Source organism: Saccopteryx bilineata, chromosome 5 (genome assembly GCF_036850765.1).
Source record: "Saccopteryx bilineata isolate mSacBil1 chromosome 5, mSacBil1_pri_phased_curated, whole genome shotgun sequence".
Lineage (NCBI taxonomy): Eukaryota > Metazoa > Chordata > Mammalia > Chiroptera > Emballonuridae > Saccopteryx > Saccopteryx bilineata.
The window spans coordinates 6326348-6338433 of record NC_089494.1 but is presented as its reverse complement, the minus strand read 5'-3'; the positions used below and the strand labels follow the sequence as shown (position 1 = coordinate 6338433).

Here is a 12086-nt window from a genome sequence, read left to right as displayed (position 1 = left end):
GTCCTCGCCAGCGGGCTCGCCCCTCTCCACTGGGCGCACACAGGACCACGTTCTCCGAGGAACACTCAAACCGACCCGCCTGGTATGATCCACGCTCCGTCTCCCAGGCGCGCTCTTAGTGCCCCCCCTTTGTTAGAGAGCTGTCGATAATCATATGACTCCTGGCGTTTGCCTCTCGGCGACAACTAAGCCCACTCCCATGCAGTCTTTGAAAAAGGTAAGATCCTAAGTGTTACTGGATTGCAGGTCAACTCAGGTCTCTTCAGAAGGGTCAGTCCAGGTGGCTGTGCAGTCAGTGGGCGCTGTGACGGGCCTGGGGCCCACCAAGAGCCGTGGAGCCTCAGAGCGTCCAAGGCCTTGGCCTTGGGGTTCACCAGACCTCTGCCACGAGTGAAACTTGTTTCATCTGCTAAGCCTCAAGTTTCCGTGTGTGCACAATGGGAATAGTCCCCGGGAAGCGCTCAGCCTGGAGCCGGCCCACCCCACAGCATCTGCAGCTGTGTGGGGTCATTACCAAACTGACCTCTGGGGCAGTGCCTTCACAGGACCACACTTCATGAATGGTGCTCCGGCCAGAGGGGTCCTGGAGGGCCTGTCCCAGGCGGTGACATTGGGGCTGAGTACCAAAGTGCGACAAGAAGGCCCATTCCAGGGCACCCACGTGGGGAAGGGTGAGGGTGAGGGCTCCGGGAGGAGGTGGCGAGTGAGGACAGTGGGGCAGCCCAGGTCCCTGGAGGGACAACAGGCTGCCGGTGACACGTGGAGCCCATCCCCTCTGCTGGTCAGCTGCGTGGGCCAGAACCACGCAGCCTTGTGTTCGCCAGGCCACAGAGGGCGGCCGGCCCGGGCTCGGAAGGTGTCGAACCAGAAGCCACGCCCCTCCACAGCCCCCCCACCACCACCACCTCGGGAGGCACTGGAACATATTTTTCTCAGTAAATTTAGATTTTTCTTCCAAGGAAACCACACGTTAGAGAAATCACTGGCACTCCAGCTGGGCCGTCACCACACCATCTCAGAGGGGCCGCCGGGTAGGTGAGCGCCTCCCCATCCTGGGGGGACCCAGACTCCCGAGACTGCGGACCCCAGGCCCGCACCACACCCACCGCACGGGAGGCACCCCAGAGATGCGCAGGGCCAGGACACCCCCCCATGCCCCATGAGCTGCTTGGGGTTCAGCGGCCTCCGGCGGCCTCGGGACTGGGGTGGCCCTGAGCCGCCCCCCCTGGGTCACCCTTTGGAGCAATGCATTTGAAGAAACCAAGGGGACCCCGGCCCGTGTGCCTGGGGACGAATGAGGGAGCGGAGGCGAGGCCAGCCCAGAGCGGGGCGCACACACTGCTTCCGACCAGGGCCGGCTGGAAACCAGCCCCACTGCACCCCGCTCTTCCTGCCCATCCCCGGGCACAGCCCCGGAACCGCCTGGGACCCGGCACAGCGCAGCTCGGGTCGGGTTTCTCTGTGAGACCTGGGTCCTCGCTGTCCGGCCAGGCCGGCTCACCGCCCCCGCCCTCCGCACCCGGCTCTGACGTCCCCGCGGGTGCCGACCAGTCCTCCCTTCCTCCGGCATCAGCAAAGCTCAAGGCTGGACCATGCTCTCCACCCTCGCCTCCCTCTCCCAGTTCAGGCTCCTCTGGGGACGCCCACGGGGCGCTTTTGATCTTGACGTGGATTGTTCCCGGCCTCCTCGCTGTGAATGACATACTGCCGTCTGTGACATTATGATGTTGTGGTTCAGCGTGAGTCAGCGGGGCGACCTCTGTGGGGGTCGAGGACAGAGGTGGGCAGGCCGGGAACGGAACTGGAGGTGCATGTCATCGCCCTCCTGCTGTTTTTGTCGGCTGTGTCATCAGCACAGTCAAGAAGCAAAATCACACCCTCAAGGGTCCTGGGGAGGCCCCCTCACCCCCGCCCGAGTCCTGGGCCCTTCCCAGGACCGGATGTCTGGGGTGGCCGGTCTGAGCTCCCACTGAAGCGGATGAATGGGGTAGAAGTCAGGGAGCCTGTGTCCCCCCACTTGCTACGGACTGAACTGTGTTCCCCCAAATCACACGGCAAAGCCCTGGCCCCCAATGTGACTGCATTTGGAGATGAGGACTTTGAAGGGGTAATTAAGGTGAAGTGAGGTCATAAGGACGGCGCCCTGACCCAACCTGACTGGTGTCCTTGTAAGAAGCGGAAGAGACACAGGAACGGCCACGTGGGACCACAGTGAGAAGGTGGCCATCCGCAAGCCAAGGACCCCAGCCTGTTGGCACCTCGGTCTTGGACTTCCAGCCCCCAGCGCTGGGAGAGATAAATGTCTGTCGTGAGCTCCCCGGCCTGAGGTGTTCTGTCATAACAGCTAAGGCACGCCCTGCTGTCTCCCCCAGCTGCAACGCCTCTGTTCCCACGGCCTCCATTATCCGTCCGCCCAGATCGAGGCCTGGAGGGTGACTCGGAAGGCCCCTCCTGACACAGGACACACTCCTCTCAGGGAACTGGGCAGAGCTGCCTAGGACCAGGGTCAAGAGAAAGAGAAGTTCTCTACTGTGGCCCCTTGTGGAACTGGGGAGGCTTGGACCAGACTGGTGGCTCTCCCCCAGAATTGTATAAAACAGCGCGTGCTGCTTCCAAAAAAATTACGCTAGTGGCGGGGGGGGGGGGGCTAGTTTGCAAAACCTGCTTGTTACTGAGCAAAGGCCCAACGTGTACAGAAACCAACTCCGTGGCGCTGGCCTTGGAGAAAAGAAAAAGCTTGTATGGTGAAGTCAACTGAGCAAGGAGACAGGTAGCAAGGCTCACATATGTCTCCGGGCTGAGGGTTTTGGGGGTGACATTTACAGGAAGGCGTGGGGGACGTTCTGTATGTTCTATGGTTATGCGATTTCAGCATAAGGAGAGCTTAGCGGTTGGCTTCCCCTGCCTGTGTGCACAGCCACTAAGTTACTCTCCTCTCCTACCCCACACTGCAGGAGAAAAATACGAGGGTCATATACCAGAGTTAATGTCCAGATGCATGAAAAGCTGCTATCAACCAAGAAGACAATTATAAACAGCCCAAGAGAAAAAAAAAGGCAAAGACTAGAATGGCGATTCGCGGCACAGAAACGAGAACAGTCCATCCACATGACAAGATGCTCAATTTCCAAGTCACCAGGATAGGCAAGCTAAAACAAGATAAGACTTTTTCAACAGACAGATGTGAGCGGAAATGAAGAAGTCTGCTAACGGGGCTGTGTGAGAATCGAGAATCACCTCTCGCTGCTGGAGCCCCGGGACACGTGCCTTTCTGAATGGCCATCTGGCAGGGTCCCACACCACTTCACCTTTGACCAGCAATTCTACTCCTAGCCGTCTGGCCGACAGCAATGGTCTCACAGTGAGCACAGGGATGCACAGACACAGACGTCCTCCGAACCGAGATCCACAAGCCAGTGTTCCAAGTTCACCTGCACTGTTTCCTGCAAAGCCCGGGGTCGGGGGTGGGGGGGGTGGGATGGGGGTTGCGCTGAGCACTGGGGCAGCAGGCCCCTCCCCCAGGCCACCTGCATACCTTCCCCTCTACCGCCTCAGTCCCTGTGTTCGTTCTTCAACTTATTCAAGCCAGTTGTGCTTGTTATACACATACGTCCTTGCGTGTTAGCAACTCAAGCACTTTCAGTGCAGAGGGAGCTGTTTTCAGGGAAACCAAGGTGAAACTTGTAAGAGTCCAGTAAAGGCTAAGTCAGTCCAGGAAGTGTTCTTGCTAGACACCAAAATCACAATCAAACTGCTGCTGAGTCAGGTGAACAGGAGTAAGAACGCAGGAGAAAACATCACGGAGATCTCGAAAGATTTGGCACTTAAGACTCTTCAAAAGCATCGGAACACTAAACTGAGCCGGTGCATTGTGACTGCGTCAGAAGAGACGATGGAGGCAAGGACACCTCCAGCCCTCCAAGGAGAACCCGGGGGCCAGGGAAAGGCCCACGCACATTCTCTGGTTTGCAGTTTTAAAAAACAATTCGAAAACCTATTAACCAGTTGCTCATTTAATTTGGCAACACTTAAAAGGTAAGGGATACTTTTCACAATATGAAGTGACTCCTTGCCCCCCGGGGTAACTTTCCTTGTCCTGAATTCTGCTCTGGCAATCGAGTGGGTTTGGTTTTCTGACCAAGTGGCGAATGTCTGTCCTTCAGAGGAGTGTATAAGCGATGGACATTTACCGTTACAACTGACACGCTGGCCGTGAATTCTGCCACCTTGTTTGTGCTTTCTGCTTATGTTCTTCTTCTCCGGGTGCCTCTCAGTGTGGCAGGGGCCCTGCTTTCTCTGCCTGTAGCTTTGCTGATGTTGTAGAAGGTTTCTATCATGTTGTAAGTGCTGTTAAGATTTATCCCAGCCCTGGCCAGTGGCTCAGTGGGTAGAGCGTTGGCCTGGCATCTGGACGTCCTGGGTTTGATTTCTAGTCAGGGCACATCTGCTTCTCTCTCCCTCTCTCTCCCCCTTCTCTACCTCTTCCCCTTCTGCAGCCAGTGGCTCTAGGTGCTGAGGATAGCTCTGTTGGAGCTCATCAGCCTCAGTTACTAAAAATAGCTTGGGACTTGAGCATTGGCCCCAGATGGGGGTTGCCAGGTAGATCTCGGTCGGGGTGCACACAGGAGTCTGCCTCACTATCTCCCCTCCTCTCACCTAAAAAAAATAAAAAATAAAAAAGAGTTCTCTCTAAGCTTTCCAAAGTACTTAAAACCATCTCTCTATCAAGGCGAACAATAAGTATCCCTCTCCCCCAACTGGTCTCTCTTCCTTGTTCTGAGGACCAAAAGAAAGTTAAAAAGGCCCCATAGTGGTAATATTGTGTGGGGAAAAAAAAAGCCGAAAGCAAGAGTATATAGTTCCTTCCCGGAGAAAGTCAGAGTGAGGGTGGCTGGCGGAGCCGCGGGTCTCTCAAGCCGGAGGGGTGGCCACTGCGGGGGACTTCTGCATGGCTTCCGGCACCTTCCACGTGGTTGCTTTCCGTGGGCAAAGCCTGGTGGGCTCTGCTCTGTCCAGCTCCACCTGCCTCCGCGGAGATGCCCCGCCCCCTGCCCCAACCACGCGTCTTCCTTTCTGGTGGAGACCGAAGACGAGGCATCCTTTACGTCAGATGTTTCATATGAAGCTCTCAGTGAGCGTTGACGAATCGCTGCTCACGGCCGCAGGGACGTCAAGGTTTAAATCATCGTCTCCTGATTTTACCGGGCAGGACACAGGTGAACCGCGGGCGGCCCTTCGCAAGTCCGCTTATCAGGCTCCCCCGAGGAGCCGGAGCGCTGAGCAGCCCGGGTCTGAGTCAGACGCCCCGGTCAGGGAGCCTTCTCGGTCCCCGTCACCGACGGTGCCCCCAGTTTGGGTTTGCCTTTCACATAAACGAGAGGAGCAAATGTGTCCACAGCCCTGGCGCAGGAGCAAGGAGCGGGCGTTAAAGAAGGCAGAAGAGCTGGTGTCACCACGGCGACTAGCCTAGCCTGGGGTTCAAGAGAGCTGGTGAGTGGGGAGGGGCGAGAGGACAGGGTGGACGGGATGTGGATTGAACGAGCTGGGAAAACCCAATCTCTTCATTTCCCTCTGCGGTACCCACTTCTTAAATGTCGCAGCGGACACACACTGGCACGCTCAGCATCTCTCTCCTCACTGCAGACCACGCTCTGGTCTCCCTAGTCCACAGATGTCCCCTCTGTGCCCAGATACTACTCCTTGTGCAAGTAAAACCAACACGGAAATGTCTTAGCTCCTTGCTCCTGTCAGTGCTCACTTGTGATTGATTATTTCTGCCTGCCAGCCACCAACCAGCAGGCACCTCCGGGGATGCCTCAGCCTCAAGGGACGACGGGATGGGGACGGAAGGACAGGCAGCCTGCCTGGACCATCAAGTGACAGGGCAGAAACGCAGGTCCCAGATTCCTGCGCCAGTTCAAGAGGGGGTGGGCACGCCCAGGGCTTTCTTTCAGAGCCTCCGTTCACCCGAGGTTCAAGCGACCGCACGGTAAGGTTGTGGGATGAGACTGAGTGAGAAGCAATGTGCTGGCCAGCTAGACAGACAGACGGACGGACAGGAGGGATTTCACAGTCACAGTTCGCTCCGCACTGCCTAGCACATCAGTGGTCCTGGGCGCCAGGAAATACCTAACAATAACAGCGAAGGCAGTCTTGCCAACTAATGAAACCACTCTGCTGAGAACGCTCGATGGTGGGGCTGAGCTATCCGATCCTAGACGGTAACGAGATATTTTTTGTCGCCTGTGAGAGAAGTGCATTTCCCTGCAATTGTTGGACGGATGAACCCCGCTAGTAATTCTCAGGGTGGCCTGCCGGGCAGCCTCACACCACAGTGGTTAACGCACGGCCGGAGGCCCCAGCCTCTGCGCCCTTACCTCCTGCAGCCTGACCTCCTCGGGCTGGAGGATGTCCAGCACCCCGCTGCTCTGGATCTCCGGGAGGTCCTGCCAGAGGTTGAACCTCGAGTGCGGGTTGCTGAGCAGGCAGATCTGGGGCAGAGCCTTCCTCTCAGGTGGGCTTGCGGGCTCCTCCAGCTCCTCTTCCTCCTCCTCCTCTTCCTCTGGCATCTCCTCGCCGCCTGGGGAGCCGCGGTCACCGTCTTGTATTTCTGCATCCTGTTGCCTCCTGGTTTCAATTTCCTGGAGAGTTGATTTATCTCGGTATTCCTGATACAGGAGCCCTGAAATCAAATAGAATTGGAATGAGGAACAGAAAAGAAAAAAAAAAAAAGATTTCTGATGAAGATCTCTCCAAAATCACTTAGTCGAGGCTCTGTCCTCTTACCAAGGGCGAGGGCGCCAGGAATACGCCCAGAGAGCCGGACCTGCGAGGGGCTCTGGCCCAGATCAACCCACCACCCTGTCTTCACTTCCTGGGCAGGATCAGCCGCAGAAGTTTTTTTTCAAGGAAGAATGGAGAAAGCCCTGCACTGATTTAACACCTAGCTACAGAAGTACATACATGCTTTCCCCACACATGCTCGGCAAGCAACAAGAAGCAGCAACTTGTTGTGTGAACAGCCAATGTGTGTGCAGAGCGGATGGAACCATCCCAACACGGTGCTTTCACACCCTTAAACTCTCCCATATTAAAACTCAAAGACGTTCAGCTGTGAACAGGGAGTAGTTGTAAATCCTCATTCTGAAGGAAAGAAAAAATACACCCCAACATTTCATCAGCCTTAGAATTCAAAAGGGAAACATTCCGTGTTTGCTTTTACCATTTCAGACTTGCTTCCCTGACCAATTGTACTGGAAATGAATGCATTCTAAGTCTCCAAGGAGATTTGGGGGTGCCTGTGAATCAGCACAGCGGCAGCACCTCCTCCATGGGCAAAAGCCCATTTCAGACATCCTGGCTGCGGGGCGGGGCGGGGTAGAGGGGCGGGGCGGGTAGAGGGGCGGGGCGGAGGGGCTGTCTTCTCCCAGGAGAGGCAGAAAGCTTCAGCGCTGAGGAGGTCTCCAGCCCAGGGAGAGGGGAAGGGGAAGGGGAGGAGGAGCTGGAATCCTGGCTGGGAGGCTGGGAGGGGGAGCCTCAGGCTCCAAGGTCCTGACGGCCTGCTGTGCCCTGGAGGTGGCAGTCCATCCTGTGGGCAAGAGGGAGGCCCCAGGAGACGGCAGGCAAGCAGCTCTGGTCTCTGTTTTAGGTGGCCCACAGACAGGAAGACGGAAGCTGTGTCAGTTCCCCAGGAGAATGACGAGGAGTGGAGGCCTGGGCTGCAATGGGGCTGGCGGGGTGGAGCACCTGCCACAGGGGACAGGGATAAGGTGGGAGGCCAGTCCTGGTGATTGGCAGATGCTGCTGGGTCAGAAAAGACATCCGGGGACCAGCTCGGCAACGAGGTTGCTGGGCCCCGTTGAAGGAGATGAGGAACACAGGGGGAGGGTCTGCCTGGGGGAGGGGTGTGGGGGAGCCAGGAGACAGTGGAGAGGCACCTAGGTGGAGAGGTCCAGTGGGCAGCTGGACACACTGACCAGGAGAGTGGTCAGGACCCTTGATATGTCTGTCTATAAAACAAAAATGATTCTCCCAGGAAAGTTCTGGTAGGGATAAAGGTGCCTCTTATAATGCAGTACAAACATTGGCTAGTATGCCTTCTTTTTCTCATTGTGAAATATATCTCAACAGTAGTAAAAGGCAGAAAAGAAAACTAACTTTGACATCCTGGATGTGGCTGGATAGACCATATTTATAGACAGGAACCCAATAAACCCACCATCTGGATTAAATGAGTTGACTTCCTATACTCCATGACACTAAATTATAAAGCCTTTATGCAAAGTATAGAACTCACTGAAAAAATTAAGAGCCTGTGATTTTACAAGGTTACAATCCAGCAGAATACAACACGGAGTTAATCTGACTAAAGGAATGAAAAGGAAAACCAAGTCTACACTAAATGCAATCCAGACTGAAGGTCTATAAAGACGGAGGTTTGATGCCACTACGTAAACTGGTTCAGTCATTAGCATAAGATCTCTATTGTTGTCGACGTTAAACCTATTATTCTGTGATTCTGATCACTGTGTTTATGGAGATTGAAAGCAACCAGGTTCCTGCAGTTGACTTGGAATCACTTTTCAACACAGTGCCTCCCCCCACATAGTAGGTACATAAATATTTGTTGAATTGAACACCTTTTAAAAGTGCGGTTTCCAAGCTTCACAAAAGTGTCTAATTTGGCATCTCTTTGAAGGTTCAAAAAAAAAAAAAAAAGTCTCAGGTACGCTACCATCGGCAAGTCATGGGTAAAAACTACCTCCAATAGCATATGCTGGAAAAAAAAAAAAAAGGACAGAAATATCAGCAGTGTGGGTAGTTGGATTCAAAATATTATTTCTGAAATCACATTGTGGCAGACACTGTTGGCTGCCTCTCCTTTGTCCCCTCACACCCCTTCTTCCTCGCTGACAGGGCGGGGTTTGTTTCGGTGCTGACCTGTTTCTGTGCTCAGAGAAGTGGGTGAATGTTGACTGATCAGAACTTTCTGTGATAGTTCCCTTCCCCTTGCCATTGGTGGGTTCAGACGTAAGCTTGTGACATGACCTGGCTGAAAGTAAGGGAATGGCTTCTTAAAAAAGATGTCCCTCCCAACAGACAGTTGAAGACAGACCGTCCTTTTCTGCTTTGACACATGGCTGCTTGAGGATGTGATGTCTGGAGCTGTGGCAGCCGTCTTTTGACACGAAGCCCAAATACCAAGAAGGGTACAGGAAAAGGAGCTTGGAGATTGCTTGGCCAAGTTAACCAACTGCAGAACATCCTACCCCTGGACTCATTAACTGAGGTAGAACACTTTCATTGTTTAAGGTCATTTTTTTTTTTTTGCTAACTATTCTGTTACTTTCAACCAAAGACTCCCAATATAAGTTATTTTAGAGTTTTGTAAAAACTTCATTATTTCTTTTTGAAGTGTTTAAAATACGAGTTTAAACACCAGTTTTCCTAGAGTTACGGTGATTACACAGAGTGAGCTGACAGACACACTGTGTACCCACGTTTCATAACCTGTTCAATTTTTATTAGCTTTAAAATTCAGATTACACTAGAAATAGCGTACCTTTCCCGACAAGGAACGATGGTGTATGATTAAAATTTCTGTACTCGCTGTCCTGTTAAAAGCATGGTGCTTTCCTATTTTACGTTTTGTACATTCAGCAAGCACAACTTTTTATGGAAATTAACTTTACCTATAAAAACCTGCACCTGGTATTACATCCACGCAGAGTTACAAGGCTCGGTTCTCGTCTACCCTAAACAAAATGATCCAGGCGAGGCATCGGTGCGGCCCTGCACAGGAGGGGAAGTTCCCAGCGCTTCCTGCCAAAGCCTCCAGGGTCGTTCAGAATCTCACTGGCTCAACAGAACAACTTGACTCTTTGAATACTAAACAGAAAGGTCTGAAGGACAGGAAACCCTCTTATTTAGTTAGTTAGTTATTGTTTTTCACTGCACATCTTCTGTGTGCCAAGTACTTGTTAGGTGTCAGAGACAGCAACAACCATACACGTACACACACATGCAAACGCAGGGTCTCAGGGTCCGCCGTCTGTAATGACCTTTGTCTACCCTATTGTGCATAATCCTGGTATAATTCTAATTCTGTTTTGGCCTCTGTGGGAGCCACTGCAAAATCCAACACAGTGGTCTGCACAATGTCCACTGAGTTCATTCCTCTTCCCTACCCCCACCCCCCAGTTACATTGTGTCTTTAGGAACCGGCTGTCCTTTCCTGAAACCTGGCAAAGAACTCACTTCATTCACAGCGAAGAGCAGGTAGGGCTGGTGTAGGTATCTGCTTAGTACAGGCCTCCAGTCTAGGTGAGAAGGAAGGAGGCGGCAACAGCTCTGTGCTGTTGTTCAACACGTGCTGAGCGCCTACTATGGGTCCAGCCCAGACGCCAGGAACAGTCAGTCACCATTATACCAGCAGAGAGTGGCAGGGAGCCTGAACATCAGCCTCTCCTGTCTAGCACACGAGGAAACTGAGGGCCCGGCTGAGCAGGCACCGGAGCTCAGGGCCCCTGAGAAGCTGTGGCACTCGCCCGACAGGTCCAGCCATCTCCGGGAGAGGACTCTCCGCATACCGTATTGCAGGGGAGCCTCTCCCCACCCAGCCCCACCCGCGTCTCCTTCCCAGTCATGGCACTGATCTTGGCCAAAGAGGATCCCTTTCCAGAGTGTGGGAGTCGAAGCTTCCAGGCAGAGGTGGCCCTCCTCATTAGGAAGGACAATGTGGCAGGGAGGTGGGAGGAAGGCGTTTTCAGGAGCCTGTTCTCAGATCTGCCTGCCGGCCCCTCTCCACTCCCCCAACAAACAAAGGGGAAAGCTGCCGCCAAGGCCCCCACCGGGCCTGACAGTTGGGGCCTGCTGGAAACAATATTCCTGGAATGAGCAGTGTGGCAGCCTGCAGTGAGCGCTCAGGGCTCTGCGGGGCTCAGGGCTCAGTTCGGAAAAACCCCTGCCAGGGAAGAGTGGACCGTCCCCAGCGTCTCCCAAAGGCAGGGTCTTCCGGGGCAACGGATGCTCCCTCTCCACTCGAGACACTTCATGTCTGCCTGAGCATTTGGGATGGAGGACAATAATGACGGTTAGGGAAGAAAATTTCCGAACCTGGAATTTCAATTGGGCAAAAGGACTGTCTGCTACTTCCATGACACTGAAGAAGAAAAAAGATTTTCTAAGCAGCTAGGTACCATTTCCTGAGTGACGGAACTCACATGATGAGAACTAGTGTGATGTCATTAGCAATTTTTTACTTTTAAATGCAACCGCTTGTTATTCGTGGGGCACCTTCTCAACCCACTTGCTGCATTTGCGGGCCTCAGCTGCAGCTGTGCAGAGCCGGATGGGGTGCAGCTGCACCCCACACCTCCCTGCTGCATTCTTGGACAGGCAGGTGGAGCCATGCTTCCCTAACCCAGCGGCCTGGCGTCAGGGGCTCCCTGTTTCCTATCTACTTAACCTGCCCACTCCCACCCGGCTATGCCAAGTCTGCCACTGCCTCCTCTTCCTCAACGGGACCTGAGCCTGGTTCTCCCCAGAACCCCCTTTTACCTATACCCTCTCTTTCCAGACTCCTTCCTGGGGCTCCCTCCTGCATGGCCCACGGCACCTCAGCTCTGGTCTTTCCGGCAGAAGAGAGAAGGGGTCTGGGCTGGTAGACCTCTCCAGAGAGAGCAGGACAGAAATGCATTGCCCGGGCGGGGGCACCCCTCCGAGTCCACCAGGAGCCCATGTTTGGCCCCGTGAAGCCCGGCCGCCACCAGAGCACCCACCTATTTGTTCGATGAGGTTCCTCCAGGAGTCGGTGGGAATGGGGTGGATCATCTGCAGGGCCTCGGTTAGTGTGGTGGGGCTGTCTGCCAGCGCCGGGCACTCCTCGGGCGTGGCCCCATTTCCCGGTGTGGAGGACGACTGGCTGCCAGAGAGAAGCAAGGACAGGGCCGGTTATTTTTAAGCAACGACACACCTTGTCCAGCTGGCGAGAGGCAAGGCGCCCGGGACGTCCAGACGGAGCGCCCGCAGAGGCCGCCGCCCCTCCCGGCCAGGCGGGCCCCACAGGCCCCTTTTGTCACCGCACC

General features: G+C 54.5%; 1 protein-coding gene across 5 annotated transcripts in view; it reads right to left on the bottom strand.

The window, feature by feature from the left end:
* The window catches only part of NGEF (neuronal guanine nucleotide exchange factor), a 92680-nt gene that overhangs the window by 15731 nt on the left and 64863 nt on the right, over positions 1-12086 (bottom strand). For all 5 annotated transcript variants that reach the window (XM_066279189.1, XM_066279188.1, XM_066279192.1 and 2 more), the window contains 2 exons: positions 11781-11923; positions 6378-6682 (listed from right to left, as the gene is read on the bottom strand). In XM_066279189.1, the coding sequence (XP_066135286.1) occupies positions 6378-6682; positions 11781-11923 (448 nt within the window). The remainder of the gene's footprint in view (positions 1-6377; positions 6683-11780; positions 11924-12086) is intronic.